Source organism: Camelus ferus, chromosome 13 (genome assembly GCF_009834535.1).
Source record: "Camelus ferus isolate YT-003-E chromosome 13, BCGSAC_Cfer_1.0, whole genome shotgun sequence".
NCBI classification, from domain to species: domain Eukaryota; kingdom Metazoa; phylum Chordata; class Mammalia; order Artiodactyla; family Camelidae; genus Camelus; species Camelus ferus.
In genome coordinates, this window is record NC_045708.1 from 33,368,792 (window position 1) to 33,395,389 (window position 26,598).

Sequence of the window (26,598 nt, forward strand, 5' to 3'; positions counted from 1 at the left end):
CTCTGTGAAGTAGGAGGTGAGGTCATCTGCTGAGAAAGGAAAAGGGAAAAGTGGAAATGGTAGAGTAGGAATGGGAATTGCTGATGTTGCAAACAAGGTTTATAGGACGTGGATAACTGTATATAGTAGCACCAATTTGCGCAGTTGTGTGACTTTCTCTAGCATTGTTCAGCAACCTAGGCAGATAGCTGGATTTAGCCAGAATTGAAGTTTGGCTAGCTGGGCATAGCCAGGTGGGAAAGAACTAAGGACTGCTTCGCAGGTTGCTCATCTAATTAAAAAAAAAAAAAAAAAAGTATCCCACACCTCTTTGTACAGCTGCTTTGGTATGACTAGAGAGATTCAATCTCAGCCCTGGCTGGGCCTGTATACACTATACTCTGACCTGCCTTTGGTTTGCCTATTATCTCTAAAATAGACTCATTCTTTAGGTTCTCACTGCCCCTCAGGAATCCCTGCTTCCAACTAAATCAAGCCTGTAGATCTCATGCTTTGTCTTCCCTAGCACCGACAGTCTGCCACTATTTCACGGGCACACCTGCCTCCCACATCGCCAGCTTCCTGATCATACCCTCTGTTCCCGTCCACAGGATTGGGCACACAGCTGGTGCTGCTGGGAGACCCAACCCCTACCCTCCAGGACACTCACCATTGTAGGAGAGTGTGAGGCTCTCCAGAGACACCCAGGAGCTCAGCAGGTGGCACAGTGTCAGAGCTGCCTCTGTGGAGAGCGGAACTGTGAAGAGCTCCAAGGTGGAAATGCTGCGGAATCGCTGGGAGGCCTCCAGTGCAGGAAGCCCCAGGCAGCTGGGATCTGATCCATCCAAAGCTCCACAAGCCACTTCCCCGATCTCCATCTCTTCCCCATCCTCTTTCTCACCCGCCACAATGAAAACAAAGTCATACAGGTCTTCAGACTCTGCACCAGACCCCTGACGGGTGCGAGCACCCTTTTTCCCTGTAGCTCGCTTAAAACGCTTTAGGGGCTTAGGCTGTGGGGCTGAGCTAGCTGGAGCCCGTTTAGATGAGGATGTGGAAGAGGAGGCAGAGGCAGAAGAAGTGGTGGGTGGAGCAGAGGGTGGTCGTTTGGTGCCAGGAGCCTCATGGGAGGTGGCTGGAGGGAGCAATTCCCTCTTAGGGTCTGTCCCGCCTGCTGTCAGACTCTCCTGTGTGCTCCGGCGTGTAACCCGCGTGGCAGGTGCGGCTCTGGTCGTCTGCTTGGCTTCGCTCTTCCGCCGGGAGGCCATCAGGGCTGCAGCACATCGCTCAGCAGCATCCCGGCGAGGCCGGCGTGAGCCTAGCAAGAGGGACCCTTCATCTCGGGATGGGGCCCGACCTCGGGAAGCCTCTCCACAGAGGCGGCAGGGTGGGCCACCAGGGCCTGGCTGCCAGAAGCCAGCACTCATAGTGAGGATAAGGATGAAAAGGGCTGACTCAGGCACAGGCCAGGAGTACAGCGACACCTGGCTGACAGCCCCATGGTGAATAAGCTGATGTAACAGCTGCCGAAGTGACTGCTGAGCAGCCACGTCGGAGAACAGCAGGTGGCGGAATTTGAGGGTGTGCAGGGAACTGGCCAGGGTCTCCAGAACCCTTCGGTTGGGCTCAGCCACCAGCTCGGTTGCACCCTGCAGCATGTTGCAGATGGTGAGCTGACGGACATGGCGGGAGCTATGCAGGAGAGGCGAGAAGCGCTGGTCACAAAGACGCCTGTCAGAAGACACATCAATGGTCCCACGTAGAACATGGGAGAAAAAGGCCTCCATAAACTTGGCTCGCCAACAGGTCACACTCTGAAAGCAGAGAATATGCCAGACAGCTGTGATAGTAAGAGTGCTACCCATAGAATTATCCCAGTTTCCTTCCAGCAGCTATTTCCTAAACCAGACAACATCCTAAATAATTTATGCAAATTCATTTAGCCCTCACATCTTTGCAGTATGTCTTAATATTAAATCCATTTTACAAGTAAGAAAACCAAGGCACAAAGGTGGTCATTGCCTGTGGTTACACAGTTAAGTGGTAGAATCAAGACTTGAACCCAGGAATTTGGTTCCAAGAAACCATTTTGCTATAGTGCCTCTCAAGTGAAACACTCAATCTTGTAAATTCTTCCATGTTTGTTTCTAGAACCTGATCCTAACTTTCCATTCCCCCCCTCCCATTAACAGAAGCACTGGGGATTGAACCCAGGACCTCCTGCACGCCAAGCGGACGCTCTGCCACTGAGCTAAATCTGCCACCCTCAATAACTTTCCATTCTTATGTCACCACCTTTGTTCAGACTCTTATCACCTCATATCTGGGTACTTCATTAGCTTCGCGATTTCTCTCCTTATGCCCCTTCCCCCTTCTCAAACTTGCACAAGTCCACTGGATTCACCTTTGTAAAAATTTTAAAACTGATTACATTATTCTGATTTAAAACCCTTAATGTCTCCCCACTGCCTAGGGGATTGGGGCTGCAGCACATGAAGTTCCTCGGCCTGGCAGGGAAAGCTCTCTACAGTATGGCTCATGCCTACCTGAGAAGCTTTATCTCCCACATCTTGCTCATGAATGATTTGCTCTGGCCAAACTGGCCACCTCACTGACCCAAATCTGCCTTCTATATCTTTTCCTAAATCTGCCAGAAATGTTTTCCATTGCCACACCAAACAGACTTCCTGAAAGGACCCACTAACATTTCACTCTTTGAGGCTGTTCATTTCTCCCTGATGCTGTTAGTATTTGTCTGCGCCCCCACTTCCCTCCAACGATCTTCTACCCCTCACCTCTCTTGGGACTCCTCTGTTACTCTGACTACTCAGGTCTTAGACACTGGTAGATATGTCTCATGGGGTTGAGGCTCTGCCTGTGTACATGTCTTATCCTAACCAGACATCAAAATTCCTGGAGAGGAGGGACCAAATCTTAGATTTGTTTTCTCCAAGGCAATAATTTGATGGACATGAGACTTCAGGCTATTCTGATACATTTAGAACTCTGAATGCAAGTCATTTTCAACTTTTGGTACACATCAGAACTTACTGTGGAGATTTTTCCAAAATTCATGTGCCAGGTACCCAGACTTGGTGGTTCTATTGTGTTACATCTGAGGTAAAGTCCATCCATCTTTATTTTTTAAACCTCCCCCAGTTGATTCTGATGTGAATCAGAGACTAGGAATTCTGCCACCTACCCTAAAAGGACACTGAGACAAATATTTCTCTAAGTCTCCATTTTCTCCTAAGATTGCAACAGAAAGTCACCTGACTGAAACAGGTGCCAGCTCTGCCACTATACTCTGGACCTCCTTGAACCTCTTCATCTGTAAAATGTGGATAATATGACCTGTTTCACAGGTTTGTTGTGAAGAGCAAATGAAACATTCCAAGTTTAAGGGAATTTGTAAACTGCAAAATACAAAATGCTACTGCTGCTGCTGCTAATAATTAGCCCAGATGGGAAATGGGAAACGGACTTGATGGAGGAAGAGCCTATTAAGCTGGGTGTTTATTCAGCCTGAAGCAAAGGAAGTAGAGGCCTGAGGTTCCCTAAGACTAAAAATAAGACATTTCTCTTTGGTATTTACCCTGCCTCCATGCATTCCCTCATACCAGGGTGACCCTCAATTTATATGAAGTTCTTGTCAAGAGCTGGGCCCCTACTGTTCTCAGGCAAAAGTGTCATTCTCTTTGCCCTCGCTATCCCCCAAGGCTCTGCCTGCTGTGGTAATAATTAGGAATGATTTCACGTTTGAGCTAACTGCATGGCAGCAACAACAGAGAAAGGCCTCTCCAGCGGCAGTGTGGGAGTCTTACAGAAGCAGGAAAGAATACCTGACAACTAAATCTCTACTCAGCCTTAAGTGGAAGCAGGGAGAGTATTCCTGAATCCTTCAAATCCTGCCTCACTCGAAGCACTTTTTAAAAAAAACATTCGCTAGCCCACACTCACAACCTTGAAAAACACTTGCAGGTAACCCTAGCAAGACTTCAACTTCACAAGTGAAATAGTCAGATGGTTATAAGATCTAGGGCTAAAATATGGACAAAGGTGTGAATGTTACCCAAGATATAGCTGTTTCCAAGCATAAGCTATGTGGAATATGTACTTTAGATAACTAAATGCTGGGTTTTCGACATTTTCATGGTTGATGAAGACAATGGGAGAGAATACTTAAAATTGGAACCCCCCAGACATGTGATAACCACAGTGAGAGCAGCATGACGTAGTGATTAAGACCATGCACTCCAGAGATAGACTGCCTCAACTTGAATCCCAGGTCTGCAGTTCATGAACCGTAACCTCAAGCAAGTCACTTTACCTCTGTCTGCCTCAACTGCAGCATTTGCAAAGTAAGGAAGATAACTATACCTATATCACAGAGTTGTAAGGATTAAATGAGTACGTAAAATTAGTTGACAACTATCTCAATGGCTTCTTTCTTATGAATTAATGCACGAACAGACAGCAACTCACTGCATTTTATTCCATCACCACCTTGCAGAAGATTCTATGCTAAAACTTCAAAGCTGAAAAATACCTGAGATCTAGTCTTAAGCCACTCATTTTCTGGACTTATACACTATAGCTCAAGCAATGCAAAGTGATTTAAGTACTTCTTTTGAGTGAGAGTAGGTGAAATCAGGCACCATCAAAGAGGTGAAATGACAGCTACCTACCAACACAATTTATCACTGGCTCATGCACAATGGGCTGGCAGCTCAGGCACTGGTTGGGAAGGAAGAAATGTGTATACAAACCAGGGAGAGCCAAATAGATTCTTGTACTAAACTGTTAGAGCCCACAAATGCTCATGAACTATATATTGTCCACTGTTATTCGTCTAACAAATATTGTCTGTGGAAATATAAGAAAGCAAATCAAAAATCATGTGTAAAACCAAATCTTTGGAGTATATATGTACATGTGAATAGACATTTGTTTTTATAAAATTGAGACAATTTTGAAGTTTCAAATACTGGGCTTTTTAACATTATACCACCACATCATTTAACATTTTTACCACCATGTACTTAAAATTTTTAGAATGACTTTATTAATATCTCTAAAATATTTAATAATTTCTATATTACTGAATATTTAAATTGTTTCCACCTTTTTATATTAAACTTTGCTATAATGAACATCTGGAAATAAATCTTTGTGAGTATCTCAATTTTTATATTCCATAAAATTCTAGTTGAGAAATTGGGTATTTTAAAGACTCCTGACAATTATCACCAGATTGCCCACCAAGAAAGTTGTAACATTTCTGTTCCCACCAAAAACATATTAAAATACAAGTTCTACCCACCCCTGGAATTATCTTTTAAAACAAACCAAATTAAAACAAAACTTTACTAATTTAAGAGGTATAATTTTACTTTCTCTTTTTTTTATTATTAATGAGATTGAACATTTTTCACTTTATTGGAGATTTTTGTGTATTTTGTGCCTTGTCCAAATCTTTACTTATTTTATTTTACTGGGATGTTCATCTATGTCTTAGTCTCTGTATCCTTTTATTTTGCAAATATTGTTGGATACATTTCTTCCTAGTTTATGTACCTTTTAAATTGTGTTTATAGTGTTGGCATTTTATATGGCCAAATATGTCCATATTCTTTTTTTGGTTCTGCTCATTTAATAACTAGTACTCTCTATCCTGAGATTAGATAACCAGTCACCTTTATTCTTTTTAAAACTGTTTCGTGCTTTTACTTTTTACAATGTAATCTTTAATCCATATAGAAATTACTTGGGTATATTATAAAGTGAGGCTCTAACTTTATTTTTTCCAAATGGTTAACCAATTACTAGAGAACCATTTATTGAATAATCCTTCATTTTCCCATTGCTTTGTCTCCAGAATATCTGTTTTATCCCACAGATCTCTTAATACACATATACACTAGTACTACACATTTTGAAATACTATTGCTTTTTTTTGGGACAAGCTTTATTTTATTTGGCTTTATTATTTCTGCCATAAGTTTGTAAAAGTCAAGGATAATACCCAATATATACTTAATAGATACTAATCATATTCTTCCTCTACAATCTCTGTGATTTTTGGTTCACTCTCTTCTTTGGAGACAATATCTTCAATTCAAAAAAAAAAAAAAAAAAAAAACCCAACCAACAAAACCCCAAGGCATTTTATATATATGCAGGGAAGAAACAGACCAGTAATTACTGAATTGAGTGTCCTTTGAATTAAAAAAAGTCTCAATATGTAAAAAGTACTATTAGAAATTAATGCGTGTGACCTGAGCTCGAAGATGGAAATATTCCACGCTATAAAAACAAAGCAAGCCCTCTGGACAGCATCCTGGGTGGTTCCCATGTGACTGAAGCACATTGCTTTACAAGCAATCGGGGGCTGTGTCTACTTTGCTCACCTTTATATTCCTGGAATCTAGCATAGTCTCTGGAACTGAGTAGTCACTCAACAAATGTGTTTGAATTATGAATGAAGTGAAGGCTACTGTGATGCAGAAGTGGGAAGTGGAAGAAGACACCCTCTGGAATGGATATGCTTTATATCCATATCAGGACCTCTTTGTAGGTGACTATTAGGCCACCAAGCCTATGGCTTCCTAAATATTCTGAAATGCTCTGAGACAAGTTAACAAGATAATGAATAGACATTCCTTTCCAGGAAGCTTGAGATAATGTTGGAAAAAGAGCTTTCTCTGAGAGGAAGACATTATAATCTCCATCACCTGCTAGTCAACCATACTGCTTGGGAGACACTGTGACAAAGCGAAATCTTATATTTCTTTAAAGGTTGAAGGAAGCCGCTGCTGTTTTCTAACATTCTGTGACTTCTCCTCCTAAGGCCTAACTCCCACATATAATGCCTGAGAATTTTGTTGGGCCTCAACATCATTACACTGAACTCCAGGGGTTGCACCTAGATCTGGAAGTGGAAAAGCTGAAAGATATGGAGCTGAATGTTACTGAATCTAGTGTATCCCCCCGAATTAAATCTCCAATTCCTGATAAGAGCTTATTCTCTTGTCATTTGGCCTCATTAACTTATAAAGCCCAATTCAAATACTACTTCCTAGGAAAGACTTTCTTGCCCCCTTCTCCCTCAGCCTCCTTGCTACACTCTATCATACCACTTACTCTGCCATACATGATGTATTTCTTTGCAGATGTCCCCACTAAACTGGCAGTTCCTCAAGATTAGGGACTGTGTCTGTACTTGTAATATTTAGCATAAGATGTGGTAAGTTTTAGTAAATGTTTATTGAACTCAATCTGTCCTGTCACCTCATTAGGAGCAACAAAAGGAATTCTACTTAAATGAGAGCTCCAGTGAGTGAACCAATGAATAATAGACTCTTAGGGCTAAAAGGAGCCCTAAAAGTCATCTTGTCCAGCATCTCTTACAATGCTGAATTTCTTCCACAATACTCTCATGTTAGGTAGTTATCCAGACTCTTAACTATTAAACAATTAGTGACAGGGAAGCTTATTACCTCTGGGACTTAGCTTGTTTCATCACCAATAAGCTCAGAGTTTAAAATTTCTACATTTAGTTTAGCAAAAATTTATCCTCCTTTAGCTTTCAACCAGAACAAGTCTGTTAATCCCCCTTTCGTGTGACAACCATTCAAATATTTCAAGACAGTTCATGTTCCCCATGTCTTCTCTTTTTCAGGAAAAACATCTCCAGTCTTCCAAATGTGACTCACGTGACGTGGCTTTGACTTCTTTCTCCATACTCCAGGGAGAGCCTGACCACTGCAGAGCCAGGCAGGTCTATCATCCCCCTTGTCCTTCAGTCTACATCATAGTTACATTAGTTCACACAGCTCAGAATACAGTCATTATATGAGTGGCTTCGGCACGTTGTCAACTAAACCCCCTTAATCTTTTTTATACAAGCTGCTGCTAAGCCAGACCCCTCCACCCACTACTCTGAGGTCATGCAATTGGAATTTTTTAGACTCAGGTGAAGAGTTGGTTTATTCTGTTAAATTTCATCTTGTTAGGTTTGACCACTGCTCCAGCCCTGTCAAGACCTGAATCTAGGTTCTGCCATCCATTGTGATCACTACCTTTCCCTGTTTTGTGTCACCTGCAAACATGGTGAACAAGTTAGTCAGTGACAAATGTCAAATGGGAAAGAACTTTGTAACAGGCCATCAGAGCCCTCTTCCCAAATTCATTCCATCCCTGTCCCTGCACTTTACTGGTGCCCACTCTGTTTGTGTGCTATTCCTGATTTCAGTGTGCAAGGTCAGGCCAGAATTCTACATGGTGTCTTAACTTACTTCTAAACTGGAAGGCCTTGTCTTCATCAGCTCATCCCATAGTCGGCGCCAGATGGCCTGAGTGGAGAGGCCTATAGAGAGAAATATCACATTTAATTGGGTGCTACACGGTCACCATGAGTGAAGTGCACTAGCCTTTTAATGTCCTTTTATAGGTTCACAGGAGCAATATGGCAGAGTGGTAAAGACCACCAGCTCTAAAGACAGACTGCCTGGGTTTAAATATCAGCAAACCATACTCTGGCTGTGTGACCTTGAGCAAGTTACTTAATTTTCCTGCACCTCAGTTTCCTTATCTATAAAATGTAGTAAAATGTAGCTATTTCACTGAGTTGTTGAAAATATTAAGTGAGTTTCTCTAGGTAAAGTGCCTAGGACAGTGTTTGGAACATGAAGGTTAGTAAGATAAACATTAGCTGTGAATAGAGTTGTCCAATGAGGGGTTTGGGAGGCAGCTTGATAAAGTAGAAAACCAAAACTGAAAAGACCTGGGTTCTATCTGGCTTTGCTATTAGTTGTGATGTGCCTGTGGTCTCACTTTTATTAGTATAATAGGGTTTACACATTTGTTTTGTGTCTTATAGGACACTGAGGGATAGGATAGTAAGTGGGAGGGTACTTTTTGAAAAACATGAAGTTCTATGCAGGTATCAGGTGTAATATTTACCTGAAGAACATCATGATGCCTTGGCTTACAATCACTGACTGAAAAAGAGACAGAAAGACACTCACCTTTCTTGAGGGCAGTTTCCTCAATCCTCTCCAAGTAATATATATTGAGCAGAGGTAAGATGCTTTGAAGTATTGGGCCTGGGAGGGCTACAAAACCAAACACAAAATTTACTTTTTTCTCCCAGGGTTGCAAGCATTATTTATCCTATTGGAAAGGAAAACAGAAGGGCAGACTTCTCATTTGACAAATGGAACCTGGAGAAGCTAACCTAAGTCTAATTCAAACTCTGGTCCACTTATCTTCATCCACTTTGTTGGCAGCTGGAATTTCAGGGGCACACATATATCTTCAAGGGTGAGATAATCCCACAAAGCAAGCTGATAGGCTTATGTAGGAGTTGGTAGTTCACTTCTGCCCACATATAATGAACCACTCCGCATTTAAAAGGTCCTACAAAATATGCATGATAAAGTCCTTCATAATCTGGACCATACTAACTTCTTCAGCTCCCTACTTTGCCTTTTACACTTCAGCCATACTAAACTACTTGTTTCATTTACCTGACATATAACCCCTGCTTTCTGCCTCTGTGCCTTTGTTCTCTCCACCAGGGCTGTCCTTGTCACTTTCAGCGTATCAGCTATTCATCTTTCACTTATCATGTGTCCTTTATTAAGCCTTTCCCGAATCCCCTTTCCACTCTTCCAGATTGGCCACTTCCATCCTTTCGGCCCCCACCATATCCTAAACTAGTACTTTCCTATGAAAAATAGAAATAATTAGGCTCTATACTCTAAATTGAATATATCTTAAAAACAAAATCTGTTGTTGCTGACTTCCCTAGATATGAGAGGCATTACCATATTGTGGCTAAGTGGTTTAGTCTCTAGAGCTGGACAAAACTGGGTGAAATATTGATTGTACTACTTAGTTAATTGTGAATTCATGGGCAAGTTAATATCTTTGAGCCTCAACTTCCTTAGTTCAAAAATGGAGATAATAATAACTACCTCATAATATTGCTGTGAAAATGAAAGATCATGCTTATAATCTTTTTAAAACCATGCCTCGCCATAATTTCACTGAATGTTAGCTATTACTATTCTTATCCTTCTTATCCTGTCAATATCATCTCTGTCCTGCCAAGAACAAGTCTGAAGATTTTGGAGTATATCACATCTAAGGAAACTCTTTCAAAATTTCAAATTTTACATTCCAGGATCTCCTTTTATCTTTACTTGTGGAATAACTGAATCTTGATATCCAAGAACCCAGTACAATTCTTTGTCCATAGTAAGTATTCAGTGTATCTCCTGAAAAAAAAGCATTAATTCCCTATGCTATTATACTAATGTAGTCTCTCTGCTGCACTCAAGATAAACTCCAAGCTCCATATCCTGGCATTCACGGTACAACATACCTATTCTACTTAAGTTTCCTCATTGTATCCTTTCCTGCTGTCTCTACTCACTCTCCCCTCCTTTCTCTTTACACAAAGCAATGCTAGTCCACTACCTCCAGGAAGCCTTTCCTGGCTGTTAGCCCACACTGAGACCTTCCTCCAAAATAGCACTGCTTAGAGGCCTCTTATTGGGCCCTTCTAAGAGGCCTAACTTGATTCAGCTTTTTCTGTGTGACTGTCTACCTGGGCTAGGCCCATAGGAGCTCTTCCTCCTCTTTCCCTCCAATATGCTCCCCTTTGTTAGCTATCCCCTCTCACAGCCACAGGGGTTCTCATCCCTTATTATCCACAAACTCCTCTCTTCCTTTCTCCATTCTTCTTAAGCCAGGCTCCTCCTTGCTTCTTTCTAGCCCACACCTTTAATGCCTCCCCTTCCTAACTTGGGGCCTCCACCCCAGTCCTCTTCCCTCCTAGCCAGGTTTAGCATCCCAGAAGCTCCAGGCTGACAAAACCAGATCCACTGAGACTTTTCTCCCATTCCCCATGCGTCAGCCTGATCCTGCTCTTCTCAGCTGTTGATACAGGGCTTCCACAATCCCCTGCCCCCACCAGGCCTGAGGACTTCCCTCACCACACAAGACACTTGGGCCTTTACAGGATCGGTGCCCCATCCTCACCTCATCAAGGGCCTTCCTATATCCCTGGACCTTTTTAACCACTCCACAGCCGTGGGGCTTATTCCTGGAGGCCCAACCCCTCAAACTCCAAGGCCTTTTCTCCACATCGGCCTCCTCACGCTGTAACCCAAAACCCCCATGCCAGGACCTCCAGCCCTCACTCCTGACCTTACCCGGGCCTTTCTCTTGGCAAAGACACCATCACCACTCTTGAGGCCTTCTCTAGGCCCCCAACCCCCAGGCTCCCGGGCCTCCGCTCCTACACCCCTCCCCCTTCCCCCGGGCCCTGGCCAGGCCTGCGATCTCCTCACCCAACTTCAGCCCAGGCCTCCGGGCCCCACCCCCTCACACCAGCAGTCTGTCAGGCCCAAGGCCTGCCTTGGCCCCTGTGCGAGCAGGCCTACCCCCGACCCCCATCCCAGCCCTCATTTCCCCCTCTTTCATTCTCACTATTGATGCCCACGTCGCCGAACAGAAATCCACCTCAGCTGCCCGGCTGCCACCGGCGGTACCACCCCATGGCTCGGCCTCCTCGTACCCGTCCGCTGCAGGCCTCCCTCCCCGTTACTCGGCCCGCTCCGCCGCCGTACTCCCAGACCCCGGCCGGGCTAGTCGGCTTGCCCTCCCCGGCCCTCATCTCAGCGCTCCGGGCCGCCCGCCTCTGGTGTTCGGCCTGGGCTCCCTCAACCGACTCCGGGCCTGGCGGTCCGCACCGCTCTCAGGCCCGAGGCCTCCTTTCACTCCACTTGGGCCCAGGCCTCCAAGCGGCGCCGCGCCCCCTCCCAATTCGGGATCCCCGGGCAGTCGCCCCGCCTGAGGCCTCCGTGGCCCTTCCCGCCTGTAGGTCATTCGAGCCTCCGTCGATTGTTGACTCGCTCCGGGCCTCCCTTTACCCGCTCTCGGGCCCTTTCTCGCAGCTCCGGCCAATCCGAGCGGCCTCCGGCGCTCAGTGCCCTGCCCGTCAGTCCCTCGCTCAATCAGTTTGGTACCCGAGGCCCCGGCCGTCAGTTCGCTCCCTTCAGCCCCGGGCCGTCAGACAGGCCTCGGAGCCCCGAGCTTTTCGGCCTCTCTCGGAGCCCCATCCCCTCGCTCTCCAGTCCACCGGCTACTCTCGCCCCCCGGAGTCTCGGTCCCCACGCTCTGTCAGGAAGACACCGGAGGCCCCGCGCCGTCCATCAGGTTAGGTGGCCCCAGGCCTGGCCTCCTGGCCTCAGGCCGGGCCTCCCAACCTCGGCCCCCGCCCCCAAGCAGCAGAGCCATCCCTGGCCGTCCATTCGACATCCATAACTCCCCAGCCCGGTCCAGCCCGACTGTCACTTCGGTGCCCACGGCCGGCCCGTCAGTCCTGCCTCTGTCGGCCGGGCCCTGCGTGCTTCACCCCAGACCGGGCCTCTTGGCCTCGCCCCCCGCGCCCCCAAGCCGGGCCGCGGTGCGGGTCCACCTGCGGGTTTGGTCTCCGTCTTTACCGTGCTCAGTCCTGTCACTCACGGAATTCATGCTCTGACTCCTCTGTCAGGCTTCCAGTGCCCGGGGCTGGGCCTTGCCCCGGGCCTCCCGGCCTCGCCCCCCGCGCCCCCCGGCCGCTGGGCCGCCCCCGCTCGTTGCCAGAGGTAGCCCCTCACCCCGCGACTTACCCCACACCCCGCTCTCCAGAACCCCCATATGGGCGCTCACCGCCCGCCCGCACAGCTCGAACAGGGCGGGGGGAGCGTTGGGGCCCGAGGCCGAGCTCTTCGCTGGCGCCGCCTCCCGGGACGTGGCCTCCATGGTCGTTGCCGCCGCTACCTCACAGAACCAGCAACTCCGGGCGCGCCAGGCCTCGGGCGCCGCCATCTTGGGGAGGTGCGCGAGCCCGAGGGTGGCACTCGCGGGACGCCATCTTGAAAAGGTCAGCAGTTAGGACGGTTCTATCAGCGATGTGGGGAAGAATGGGAACCGTACTAAAGGAATATCGAATATTTATGTATGCTTCCCAAGTTGCTTAGAAGCCAATATTTCAAATAAACTCCTAGATCAATATATTAGGGTCTTTCGTGACAAAAGGGATAGTCCTTAGCAAGTCTTTCCCCAGGTGAAAATACCAGTTACCCCCTATCCCCTGCCTCTCGGCGGTGGTACATGCCAATCCGAGTGTGTGTTCGCGACTACGACGAGTCTGCCGCACTTCCGGCCAGATCGCCGGATATCCGCTGAGTGACCCTTACAAGTCCTTTTTGATCCTGAAGTAGTATAGGTGCCACTGTTGGTGCTTGTGTTGAGACCAGAACCGCAGCCGCGCATGGGCCTGGAGGACGAGCGAAGGATGTTGACCGGGTCCGGAGATCCCAAGGAGGTAAGGCCAGGCGAGCAGCTCGACACTCTTCACTGTCCTGAGGCTCAGGACCCAGCCCGCCAAAACACGCCAGGGCCCTGTGGGTACTGGTTCCCCACTAGAGTCTGTTGGGTCGGGAGAGCTGGTTCCCCTGACCCTTCCCTAGAGTTCGTCTAGTGACCTTGGGCAAGTAGATGGCTAGGCTTTCTCTGGGCCTCGGCCTCCCATTCTTTGAGTGCAGTGGAGGTTTAGCGAGAGCGAAAATGCTGTGTGGACTGAACTTTTGTAAAAACAGTGCCTATATTTTTAGTCAATCAGAGCCTCTGATTTGACGGGTTTGGGGAGCAAGCTGCCTCAGCTTGGGTCAAGAGTCCCTGCCATATCGCTGTGGAGTTCCGGACATCTGGCCTTATGCTAGTTTCTGTGAAAAAGTGGTCTTTTTCTGTGGATGGGAGTAGGGGAGGTGTCTCTGGGGACAATGCGAGACTGTGCAGTATAATTCTGTGATGAAAGAGGGAGCTCTTTCCCACACTGAGAATGGCGATGTAATAATAATCATTTGTTGGCTGCTCACTATTACAAGTGCTTTATACATGCTAATTCATTTAAGCCACACAATAGTCTGTAAGTTAAGTATTAGGTACTCTTAGTATTGCCACTTTTACAGATGAGGAAACAGGCACAGAGAGGTTAAATATCTTGTCTAAGGACACACAACTAATAAATCATGGAGCGGGGAATTGAACCCAGGCAGCATGGTTCTAGAGCCAAGACTTAGCCACAGCGTTACACAGTTTTACAGAAGTCAGCTAGCTTTTTGTTGCCAATCACGTTTCCTATCTATTCTTTATTCTCTGGTCACTTCCTTGCAGTTATTCTGGGCTTATGGGTTCACAATAATTGGAAGCTAGTTTATCCCATAATTTTTCCTAGTCTTATTTTCAGAAAGAGGATCAGGAAGTAATGGAGCCAGTCTCAGGAAGTTCTGCTGGAAATAGACCAGAAAGTTCAGTAGGGCTCACCACAGCAGAGGAGAAAAAAGAAAGTAAATAAGTAGTGAGTTTTAAAATTAAGAAAAACTAAGGTTTGTCATGAAGAACTTACACCTCTTGGAGATGGAATCTTTTTTAGTGTGACCTTGGTTTTTCTCATTGACTGGAAGTTTTATATTCAGACTTGTATTTGGATTTGTTTTTCCAAAACATGCCATGATATTTTCCACACAAAATCATCAGAGATGTAAAGTGATCAGTGTAATAGCATTGCTAGTAGGGAAATAATATAAAGGTCTTGCTTCTAGGATACTAATTTCTGTTTCTAACTCAGGTAGAATGTGATTTCAGTTTTTTGGAGAATTTTTTTCAGTATCAATTTCCTTAAAGAGCAAGGTTAAGAAACTTTGTTGAATGAAAAACTAGAAACATCCTAAACAACATCTTCATGTTTAGAAGATATCTTTTCTAATTGTAAAAATAAATAGCCTGGGTTAAACGTAAACCTGCCTTTACCCCTCACTCCCAGCTTTTGTGAGCTTTGGTCCCTTCTTAGAAGATTTTAGAGAATGAGGCAGATGGTGTTGAAATTTTGAAAACACAAGGGGTTGCTGAGCTATTTTTTTTTTTCTGTGTATATACCTTTTCTTTCCCTTCCCCCAAATATGGACACGTGTATGCACAGGCAGGCAAATGCTTTGCTTTTGACAGATTGAGCTACTGATCAGATTCTGCTGTGCCCCAGCTTTAGGCCTATGCTTATGCTCCCAAGGAGAATTTTTTTTTAACACTGCTCCCCTCGGAAGAAAGGAAACCAAGCTTGTGGTTGTGCACTGGAATCAGAAGTAAATAGGCAGTGCCTCATCCTTTCAAGCTTGTGAATGGAGTTGTGGACCTTTGGTGTACTTATATTGATAGGCTACTTAGAGTCCTAGGAGTTCAGCAAGCCAAAAAGCAGTGACCTAAACTATCTTTAGTTACGCTCTGGGTAGAGTTCAGGTTTGGCCATTGTTATATTCTCAATTCAAGTTCAGAGTCTAGAAAAACAATGTTAGCTTTTTTCCTAACTTGGTTTGGAATGTAAGGATTAAATTTAGCTATTTCTGGTAATACTGAGACCTACCAGAATTTAGAATAAAATAATTTAAATTATGCATGTTCCATATGAACTTCTGATAGCTTGAATCTGTATCAGAAAATGTTTAATGTTTGTTTCTAAACTGGGAGCCCCTTGAGGGGCTATTATGATTTAATCAAATCATTACAGATATTGAAGTGCTTTGTAAACTTCAGAGTGTTGTGTACACTTAAGTTTGTTGCTAAAGAACATGAGATTGTGTGCCTTTGTTGAAATATACCCAGGCGTTGTTTTACTCAGGTAGGTAAGAAAGATTACAAACATGGAGACAACTGTTTTTGAAAGAAGAGTTTATTACTTATAGTTCCCAAGAGAACTGCGCAGGCAGTACCACCCAGGGCCACATGGAGAAGTGCCTGGACCAATCAGGAGCAGAAGGAAGAAGGAGTGGATGAAGCAGGATAGGCACGCTCTAGCAGGTTTAAGATAGAATGCTTTTGGTGGGCTCTGGACTATCTGGTGGTCCCTGTTTGGTAATTAGCCCTGATATGATTAGGGCAGAGGCAATAATTGGTTTAGTGTAGGAGAGTTAGAGAAAGGTGGTTGGTGAGAAGGGTTTTGGATTGGTTGGTTTGCATATGAAAGATGTGTCCTTAGGCAAGTTGTTTACCAGCTCTAGAAATTAGCCAGCCCTGAGAGGGGTTGTCTCCAGGATTAGCAAGGCTTCTAAAACATAAAATAAAAAAATTTAAAACGTAATTAATACAATGTCTGTCCTCAGTGATTACAACTTCAGTATCATTGGGAATATATGTATCGTAAAATTGCTGCTGACATTAATTTTGTTTTCCTTTATAGGAGGAAGAAGAGGAGGAGGAATTAGTGGTAAGAGCTGTCTCAGGTTTGGAACCATCTCGGTAAAAGAAAGTTTGAGTTTCATGAAATTCTTAGGGCATTTTAAGGATTCTTGATAACTTACAGAGAATGTGAGTGGAAAAAGCCTTTAATACTTCCTGTTCAGTGTTTGGGGGGTGTGGGCCTGGGAAGCTGAGTCTTTTCTGGACTTGGGGCTTCTCCAGTCAGGGTATCAGGAAGTCCAGTAGCATCCTGAGGGCCTGGTATGCAATCATATGCTATTTGTGGTTTAGTAAAGAATTCTAGAAGGAACTTTTCTTAGATGATCCTTCTCCATGTTAACATTGCCTTTCTAGCTGGACAGCTGGGGTGCATAGGCCTGGTTGTCAGATGAGGGAAATTGAAATTCACAGACATTACATATCCCACCAAAATGCTGTGTTAACAAGTAAGGCCTCTTAGAGATCTACTTCAAGTTTGGCTAGGTTTCCTTTACCACCTTGTTTTTCAGATAGGACTGAGGCTTTCAGTGCATACTGGCAACCTTGGAAGGCAGGAATGCGAAACTTTCCCCTACTACTTAGCATCAGAATTGAATGGGAGACCCCATTCTGCTATTTCTGGCGGCAGTGTGGCTCTGCCAGCTGGCCTTCTGCACGGTAATTCAGAGGCAGCACCTTGGTTTGGTGGTTGTATTAATCAAAGCATATGGTTTGTGGGTCTCTTCCTAAAACCCCCATTTTGGGGTTTTTTGTGTTTCTCCTTCAGGATCCCCTGACAACAGTGAGAGAGCAATGCGAGCAGCTGGAGAAATGTGTAAAGGCTCGGGAGCGGCTAGAGCTCTGTGATGAGCGTGTATCCTCCAGGTCACAGACAGAGGAGGATTGCACAGAGGAGCTCTTTGACTTCTTGCATGCAAGAGGACCACTGTGTAAGTCAGCCTGAAGCTTATGGTGGCCAGGGAAGAATTGGTGTTGACCCCTTTCCATTCTAGGGGCAACAGTGCTGAGCACTTTACATACATAATCTTACCTAATTCTTCCGCTTTCACTGAGATAGGTATTATCCCCATCTTACAGATAAGAAACTGAAGCTCAGAGAGAGAAGTGATGTCCCAATTTGCACTGCTATACTGAGGGGAAATGGAATTATTTTTAAGTACAAAAGGCTACTCTTTAAAATAATTTATATCCTCCAGTGTGTCTTGTACATAGTAGTTGGTACAAAAGATTTTTTTTTTAAGTAAACTTGTGTTTGACTCTTACATATAAGAGATATTTTAGTAAATTATAAGGTAGGCAAAGTTTGATATTTGCTTATGTAAAAACTGATTGGGTGGCTAATAAGCATATGAAAAAATGCTTAACACCATTAGCTATCAGAGACATGCAAATCAAAACCACAGTGAGATACCATTTCATACCACAACATTTCTAATCAAAAAGATAGGGAGAAATGGGTGAAGGGGTCAAAAACTAAAACCTTTTCTCGCCCCTTCCCTCCAAATAGTTAATGATTTCCACTCAGTCAACTTTCATTATTTATGCTTCAACAATCCCAATTTAGGTGTTTTGTTTTATTCTGTAATATACGGTGCAAGCAAATGCACACACACATATTCATACATATGCTCCTATTTAAACATTGTGTCAATTGAGGATTTTTTGTGAAAACAAAAATCCAACTGAAATCATACTGCCTAGAGATAACCACTTTTTTGTATATATTATCAGATTTTTAAACAAAAATTAAATAATAAACATATATATAAAATATTATTAAGAGGCATTGTATTTCTTTCCATTGATGTATATTCATTTATCCATCCTCTGGTATATATACAATTATTCATACTTCTTTTTTTCAATGTGATTTGAGTGGAAAGAGGGAAAGTTTATATATAAAATATGTATATAAAATTCTCCATATCATAAGAAAAAATAACAAGTGTTAGTGATGTGGAGAAACTGGAAGTCTCATACACTAATGATAGGAGTGTGAATTGGTACAGCCCTATGGAAAACAGTCTGGCAGTTCTTCAAATGTTAAACTTTGAGTTAACATATGACCCAGCAATTCTACTCCTAGTTCTGTACCCAGGAGAAGTGAAAATATCTCTACTTGTGCACAAATATCCATAGAAGCATTAATCATAATAACCAAAATTGGAAACAACATACAATGTCCAAAAACTGATAAAAGGATAAATAAAATGTGATTTATCCAGATAATGGAATATTATTTGGCAATAAAGAGAAATACATACTTAACTCAAAAAATTAAATGTAGTACCATATGATCTAGCAGTTCCACTTCTGGGTATATACCCAAAATAACAGACTAGTTCAGGGGCTTGAACATATTTGTGTGTGCATGTTCAAATTCATAGCAACATTCACAATAGCCGAAAGGTTGGTGCAACCCAAGTGTTCATTGGTGGAGGGATGGATAATTAAAATATGGTATATACATACAATGGAATATATTTAGCCTTAAAATGGAAGGAAACTGACACGTTACAACCTGGATAAACCTTGAAGATGTGCTTAGTGAAATAAGCCAATCACAAAAGGACAAAATACTCCATTTATATGAAGTACCTAGAGTAGTCAAATTCATCAAGACAAAGAATGATGGTTGCCAGGGTTGGAGGGAGGGGAAAATAGGGAATTTAATGGGTACGGAGTTTTGGTTTGGAAAAATGAAAACGCTCTAATAGAGGTTGATGGTTGCAGGACAATATAAATTACTTAATGTCACAGAAATGTATAGTTTAAAATGGTTAAAATGGTAAATGTTACTTAAATATTTTATGAGCCAAGCACTGAGTTAAGAACTGTATGAGGTAGGCATGGTCCCTTTGTTCACTGAGTTGTATGCCAGCATAGGAGACAGAAGTAGAACAGTTAGTAAACTGGTGAAACTCTTGGGTGTAACCTCAGGATTCCCTTTAATGACCCTCCTATTTAAAGCTGTTATTCTCTCCTTCCCACCCCCATTATTATTTTCCTCATACATTTATCACTATCAGAAGTTACCTTATGTCTATATTTCTCTCATTATTCTCTAAGTTCCATGGGAGACAGAAGTATTGTCTTCTTTACCATTGTGACTCACTTAGCACCTCGAACAGTATCTGGCATATAGTAGATATTCTATACATATTTGTTGAATTAGTTAAGTGCTGTGATATGGGAGGTACAATTGCTGTGGGGAAGACAGGAGGGACAGGAGGTTTGTTTAGAGCAATCTTGCAGGAAATAACATGTAAACTTGTGTTTTAAAGTAAAAGTAAAAGATGATAAAGTAGGCAAGAGTTCCAGTTAGAAGTGAGTTCACTAGGGCTCAAGGGGAGTGTTGGGGGTGTGAGAAGGGGAGTAATGAGAGAGAGTCCGTACTGTTCCAGGTCATGAAGGACCTTGTAATTCCTGACATTAAAGCTGTTGGTTGATGATATCCCTTTTCTTTCCCCCATCTAGGTGGCCCACAAACTCTTTAACAACTTGAAATAAATGTGCAGAATTGTTCTCCCCAGCCTTCATTACCTGGGCATCAGAATATTTCCTTATCATCTTGAACCTGCCGTTTGTTTATTTGTGTAACTAAGTTCTTGTGAATCTCAAGGATTTTGACTTAGACAAGTAGCTTCTGTGTAATTTTCAGTGATTCCATCTTAATAAAGTTCAGTAATCATCAGTCCTGCCTTTTGTCCTTTTTTTTAATTTAAAAATTTCTAGTATAAGAATAGATAGAATAATAATCAACCCTCATATACCTATTACCTAGCAAGTATATATCTCTGTGATAAGGACTTTTAAAAAATTTACCTTGATGCCATTATCATACTTAAAATTAACAGTAATTGCTTAATATCATTAAATACTCAGTTCATATGGAACTTTTAATCCCAAAAGTGTCTTGACAGTTTTTAGTCTCAAGTGTCCAACAAGACTGCTTTTCTTTAAAAAAAAATTGTGAAAAAGGGAGTGCGGAGGGTGTAGGTTTGTGAGGGGAGGGATACTGGAGTCTTAAGTAGGGTGAGAAAAGGGCACCTGCTAGAAGGTGCTGGCAATGGGAGACTGGATACATAAACATAGGAGGGATTGCTCGAATAAGTGAATATGTTGAAGATAATGAGAACTAACAGAGAATGGAGTTAAAATATGGGAAAGGAAAAAAGCAGAATGAACCCTGCAGTGTTGTTACTGGTATGAACTAAATAAATAGATTCTAGTGTAAGTAAATAGAGATGCCAGTGTGTGTATATGTAGGGAATATATACATCCCCTAGCTCAGCCCACAAAGAGGGCTTCATTTTCTAATAAAGGAACCAGGGCTCCTAGGAGAAATGGGTGATTCCAGGGCTGAGATGAGGAAACTATAAGACAAGCCTGAACATTTTGTTGTTCCAAAAAGAAGGAAGTGCTCAAAGAACGATCGGGACGTGCCAAGAGTACAAAAAAGAAGCCAGTCACCAAAAGACAAACACTATGATTCCACTTATATATGAGTACCCAGAGTAGTGAAATTCATAGAGACCAAGTAGAATGGTGATTTCCAGTGGCTGGAAGGAGGGAAGAAAGGGGAATTACTGTTTAATGGATGTACAGTTTTAGTTTTGCAAGGTGAAGATAGTTCTGTGGATGGATGGTGGTGATGGTTGCATAATGTGTGAATGTACTTAAAACCACTGAATTTTAAGTGTTGATGGCAAATTTTATGTTACATATATTTTATAATAATGAAAAATTTTAAAAAAGTACATAAAAGTCACTAGGCAAATGAGACAGTTTGAGCATCAAAATATATAATGATAGTGCTAGATTATAACTCATTGAATAAAATAGGAATCCATAAACCATAATATGGGCTGGCTTTGGCTTTAGTTTGCAACCTCTGGTTGCACATGAGAAAGACCTATATGTAAATAGTTATATACAGATAGTGAGCCATGCCAGAAATGAGTGCCTTGTGCTTGAGAAGTAATCAAGAGACTGCAAAACTTGGGAAAATTTCATAGATAAACATGGCAATGGAGCTTCTGAGAATCTGAAGGATTATGCTTATGAACATGTGGCAAAGGGCCACTTCAACCTAGAAGTTCTTTCAATCTATTGTCCTAGCTACAGGGATGGCCAGCATTTTCCAGCCATTTCTGACTTAGAACCCATTTCATGGTGAGGTATAATCCTCACAAATATTTTACAAAGTAAATTTTAAAGTATTTGTGGTGGTATCATATTTACTTACATAATCTGATTATTTTGAAATATTACATTTTCAAACATACAGCAAAGCTGAAATTTTACAGTGAACATCCATAAACTCATTACTCATTCTATTTTAGTGAATGTTTAGCAAAATGTTACTATACTTGCTTTATCATAAAGCGGAGGGAATTCCCAGAGAAAGATCTGAATTATGCTTAGAGGATGCTTAAGTCTGTTGCTGAATACTAAGCTGCAAATGAATAGAGTGAAACTCCATGTAGCCAGGCAAAGAACTGCTGGGTAGCTGTAAACTGAATAATTCCTAAAGTTAACAGAGAGTTAGGAGATGTCTGAGTTTTGACCAGCTAATGTGGACAGTTCCTGTTGAACTCGTTGAATTCCAGAAGGGAATGCTTCAAGCAGTAGGGCTAAACCTAGCTGAAGAGAAAAGCCACACATAAATCTTAAAAACAAAAAACAAAACAAAACAAAAAAAACCTTGAAAAGATCAAGCTGATTTACACACCACACACACACGAACACACGACATTTTAAAGGAAGACAACAAAATCCAGCATTCAATGATGTAAATTTCACAATACCAAGCACTCAGTAAAAAATTGCTTAGATAGGCAAAGAAGCAGGTAAATGTGACCAGGAGAAAAATAGTCAATGCTTACCCAGAATGACAGAGGTGATAAAATAGTAGACAAGAACATTGAAACTACTATTACAAATATGCTCAAGGATTTAATGGAAATCAATATAATGTGAAGAAAAGTGGGAAATATAAAAATGAATCAAACAGAATTCCTGGAGCTTAAAAACACAGTATCTGAAATAAAAATTTCACTGGAGATTAATGAAAGAGTAGGGACCAAAGAAGAAGAAAAACTAATGTACTGGAATGTTCTTGAAGACACAGAAACAAACTATAAAAACTAAAGCATGAGAAGAAAAAAAACACTAAAAATAAAAGAACAAGGAAAAAGTAAGCTGTGGGACAATATCAAATAGCCCAGAAGAGAGGGAAAGAGGGGAGAGGTTTGGTGGGGGGAAGAGAAAAAATATTTGAAGCAGTAAGGACTGAAAATTTTCCAAATATGATGAAAATTATAAACTCACAGTTCCCAGACGCTCAGCAGACCTCAACCAGGATAAACACAAAGGAAACTATACCGTTTATTCTCAAATTGTTGAAAACCAGTGGTAAGAAGAAACTCTTAGAAAAGAGGCACAAAGAATTACTCCATACTTCTCATTAGAAACAACTCATCTTTAAAGTGTTGAAAGAAGAAAAATTTGATCCTAGAATTCTTTCCAGTTAGAATATCCTTAAATGAAAGCAAAAGAAAGATGTTTTAAAAACAGTGGTTACCAGAGGGGAAGGGCAGAGGGTGGTGAAATGGGGAAAGGGAGTCAATCTTACCGTGATGGATGGAGACTAAAGTTTTGGTACTGAACACGTTATAGTGTATACAGAAGTGTATACAGAAGTAGAAATAAAATGTTGTGCATGAAACTTACATGTTATAAACCAATGTTACCTCAGTAATAAACAAAAAAGATGTTTTAAACAAACAGAAGGTAAGAGAATTCACTGTCAGCGGACCTAGGACTGTAACCGAGCAGGACTCTACAGTCATTGGTGACCATATGGTATTTGTAACTGCTTAATTGAGTAGTAGTTTTAAAAATGGCTTTTCTCATGCTCTTGTGGACCAAGGTTAAGCTGGAGAGGAGGGAGGCCCTCCTAGTGGAGTTGCATACAGGGATTATTCTCAGTGCTCTGCTTTTCCCCTCAGTGCCTTGCTTTTGCTCCAGACACCTCCGAAATGGCAGTTGGCTTTCTGCTTTTTGTATCTTGTTGTTCATAACACACATACATGCAGTTATTTTTAGTCCTTTGTAGTTTCTTTGTATTCTGTTGTTTGAACAGGTGCCAGCCTGTTCAAACACTGCAGCAAGAGGTCACAGGCCTCAGCCTGCCCAAAATGCTAGAAGCATACATCAACCTGACTTTAAACTGCACAGGTTTTTCTAGAGCACTTTTCCACAGACCCCCTTCCTAAGCATCCTTTTATCTAGGCACAAGAATATTAGGAGGTTCCCAAAGCCAGAGGTAAACATCATATTCAACAGAAGGAAGGGGACTATTGCATCAGCAAAAACAAAACTTTGCAACAAATTGTTACCGATCTCTATAGAAACCAGCACCACCCCCTTGAACTCTTAAAAACTTTTATTGTAAAACCCCCTACCTTCTCTTCCCTGCAGGCTCACAGTCTTGGAAGCATTAGCCCACAATTACCTTCTTTGCCTGCCTTTTCTACTTCATCCAAAATTGTCCTCAAGTCTCAATTCAGTAATCAGGGTACAGAGGCTGAATTTCAGCAAAAGGACTACAAGAAATACTAAAGAAAGTTCTTCAGAAAAAAAAATTATACTAAATGGAAACTTATCTACACAAAGGAATGAAGAGTCCTAGAAATGGTAACTATATGGGTAAATATAATAGATATTTCATCTTATTTTAAAATGCATTTAAAAGATAACAATGAAAAGAACAAATTAAGTAGAAAGAAAATTATAAAGAGCAGAAATCTGACTATGAAATAGAAAAGAAATAAAGAAAAAAACCCAATGAAACCAAAAGCTGGTTCTTTGTGAAGTTCAATAAAATAGATAAACCTCTAGTTAGGCTGATAAAGTACAAAAGAGAGAAGACATAAACTAGTAACTAGAGAGGCAACATTACTATAGCAGGGGTCAGCAACCTTTTTCTGTAAAGATTCAGATAGTAACCACTCAACGCTGTTGTAGCAGCTAAAGAGCCACAATAAACAAAGGAGTGGCTATGCTAAAACGGCACTGCATAAACAGGCTGCAGGCTGAAGTTGGCTTGTGGCTGTAGTTTGATGCTCCCTGCTTAAAGATACTGTAATAGAAAATAGCAAATTTGACTCCATATTAGACCTGTTCCTTTGGCTTTAACCCTGTGCTCTGCTTCCTAGGCTTAGTTTTGCTGGTTCTGCACCTTTTATAAAAACGTTGCCTATAGCCTGAAATATACAGGATAGCCTATTCTCAAGGCTCTGACCTTTAAGAGTATTAACACTTTTCCATTCACATAAAGATAAACAGTTGCAGAATAGAAAAGTAACATTTGTCTTGTTGGAGGTTTACAGGGACACCATGATCTGACCCATCTGGACAGCTGCAAGAACAAAGGATTCCAACATCAAGAAGTTTGCAACAACCACACCCCCTCCCCTTTTTAGTAAAAAAGGAGCCTGAATTCTGACTTGGGGAAGATGGTTCTCTAGTACATTAGTCTGCCATCTTCTCAGTCTGCCTGCTTTCTGAATAAAGTCATTATTCCTTGCCCCAGCACCTCATCTCCCGATTTATTGTCGTGTGGCAAGCAGAACGAGTTTGGACTTGGTAACAATACTAAAAGAATAATAACGGAATATTCTGAACAACTCTATGTGTAGAAATTTAACAACTTAGATGAACAAATTCTCTAAAAGACTCAAATTGTCAAAACTGGTACAAGAAGAATTAGAAAATTCAAACAGCCCTGTATCAGGGTTTCTCAAACTCAGCACTATTGACATTTTGGACTGGAAAACTTTTTGTGTGTGGGGACTGTTCTGTGTAGCACAGGGTTTTCAATAGTATCCCTGACATGTACCCACTAGATGCTAGAAGCACCAGCCAGTTACCAAATCTCCAGATATTACCAAATATCCCCAGGGGTGGGTAATATCACCTCTCATTGAAAACCACTGCTCTATATTGATGAAAGAAATTGAACTCATAATTAAAAACCTTCCCTTCCTCCTCACCCCTCACTCCACCAAAAACAGAAAGTTAGTTTTAAAAGTTGGCTCATCATTCAAAAATAAGTCAATATAATTCATCATATTAACAGAATAAAGACGAAAAATCATGTGATCATCTCAATAGATGCAAGAAAAGCATTTGAATAAAATAAAACAAACTTCTATGATTTTTTAAAAATCTCAGCAAACTAGGAATAGAAGGGACCTTCCTCAATCTAGTAAAGGACATCTGTAAAAAACAAAAACCAACTACAGCTAACATTATGTATAACAGTGAATACTGAATGCTTTTTCCCTAAGAATGGGAACAAGGCAAGTTGTCCTGTCCACTACCACTGCTTGTACTCAACAGTGTAATTTAACTCATAACCAGTGGAATACAGCAAAGGAAAAAAAGGCATAGATTGAAAAAGAAAGAAAGAAGTAAAAGTGACTTCATAATATACATGACTTTGTGCACAGAAAATCTGAAGAGATTTCCAAAAAAGTTACCAAAACTTAATAACTGCATTTAACAAGGTTTCAGGATATAAGACCAGTTGACAAAAATTAATTGTATTTTAATACGCTAGCATTTTCTTGAAAAGTGAACAATGTAAGCCTGCCACTTCAAGGAAAACAATAGATAGTATTTGTTGCCAAAGATAAAATTTGAGCTTTCAGTCAAAAATTAGGATTTTGAAAAACTTGCATCTGCCACAATGACCTTGAAAACTTCCAACATTTAAAGACTTTTCTGATGAAATCAGTAGTGATATTAACAACTGATATTTTTATATTGTATAAAGAATGTGACAACATTTGGAAGATCTGCATAACTCAGTGAACCAAGAATTTCCAAATAACCAGTGTGAGATCTGACAAAGTTATGCATCGGCAAAAGATTTGATCAAAATACAAGACAGAGCAATGGATTTAAATGTCTATGAGCTTTTTTAAAAAAGGCCTTCCTCTATACACATACCTCCCTCCACCTTATAACTGCTAAGTCCCGTAACAAACTCCTTGAAGAAATTGTTTATACTCACATCCCTACTTTCTCATCTTTCACTCACTCATTCAATAAATATTTATTGAGAGCGAACTATGTACTATACATAGTTCTAGGTGCTGATAATTCAAGAAAGAATTAAAATTGTTGCTCTTTTAAACACTACATTCTAGTGAGGGGAGACATGTCCAGAAAAAAACTGTCCAGAGCTTATAAATGGGCAGAAGATTACTGGATCATCTTTTATTGTAGTTCTGGGGTATACCTTTGATTGACTTTACAGTA

At 41.9% G+C, this 26,598-nt stretch overlaps 2 protein-coding genes across 2 annotated transcripts in view; one reads left to right on the forward strand and one right to left on the reverse strand.

The window, feature by feature from the left end:
• Positions 1-12,879, reverse strand: part of LRRC41 (leucine rich repeat containing 41) — a 17,500-nt gene extending 4,621 nt beyond the window's left edge. The window contains 4 exon segments of the mRNA XM_032494177.1: positions 650-1,793; positions 8,277-8,347; positions 9,009-9,095; positions 12,663-12,879. Of these exon segments, the coding sequence (XP_032350068.1) occupies positions 650-1,793; positions 8,277-8,347; positions 9,009-9,095; positions 12,663-12,861 (1,501 nt within the window). The 5' untranslated portion in view covers positions 12,862-12,879.
• Positions 12,880-13,203: 324 nt separating this feature from the next.
• LOC102504726 (cytochrome b-c1 complex subunit 6, mitochondrial) lies at positions 13,204-19,960 on the forward strand. Its single transcript, XM_032494179.1, is given in 5 exon segments — positions 13,204-13,360; positions 16,268-16,294; positions 17,033-17,185; positions 17,187-17,195; positions 19,744-19,960. Coding segments are annotated over 5 exon segments (276 nt in total). The 5' UTR covers positions 13,204-13,306; the 3' UTR covers positions 19,777-19,960.
• The last annotated feature ends 6,638 nt before the right edge of the window (positions 19,961-26,598 follow it).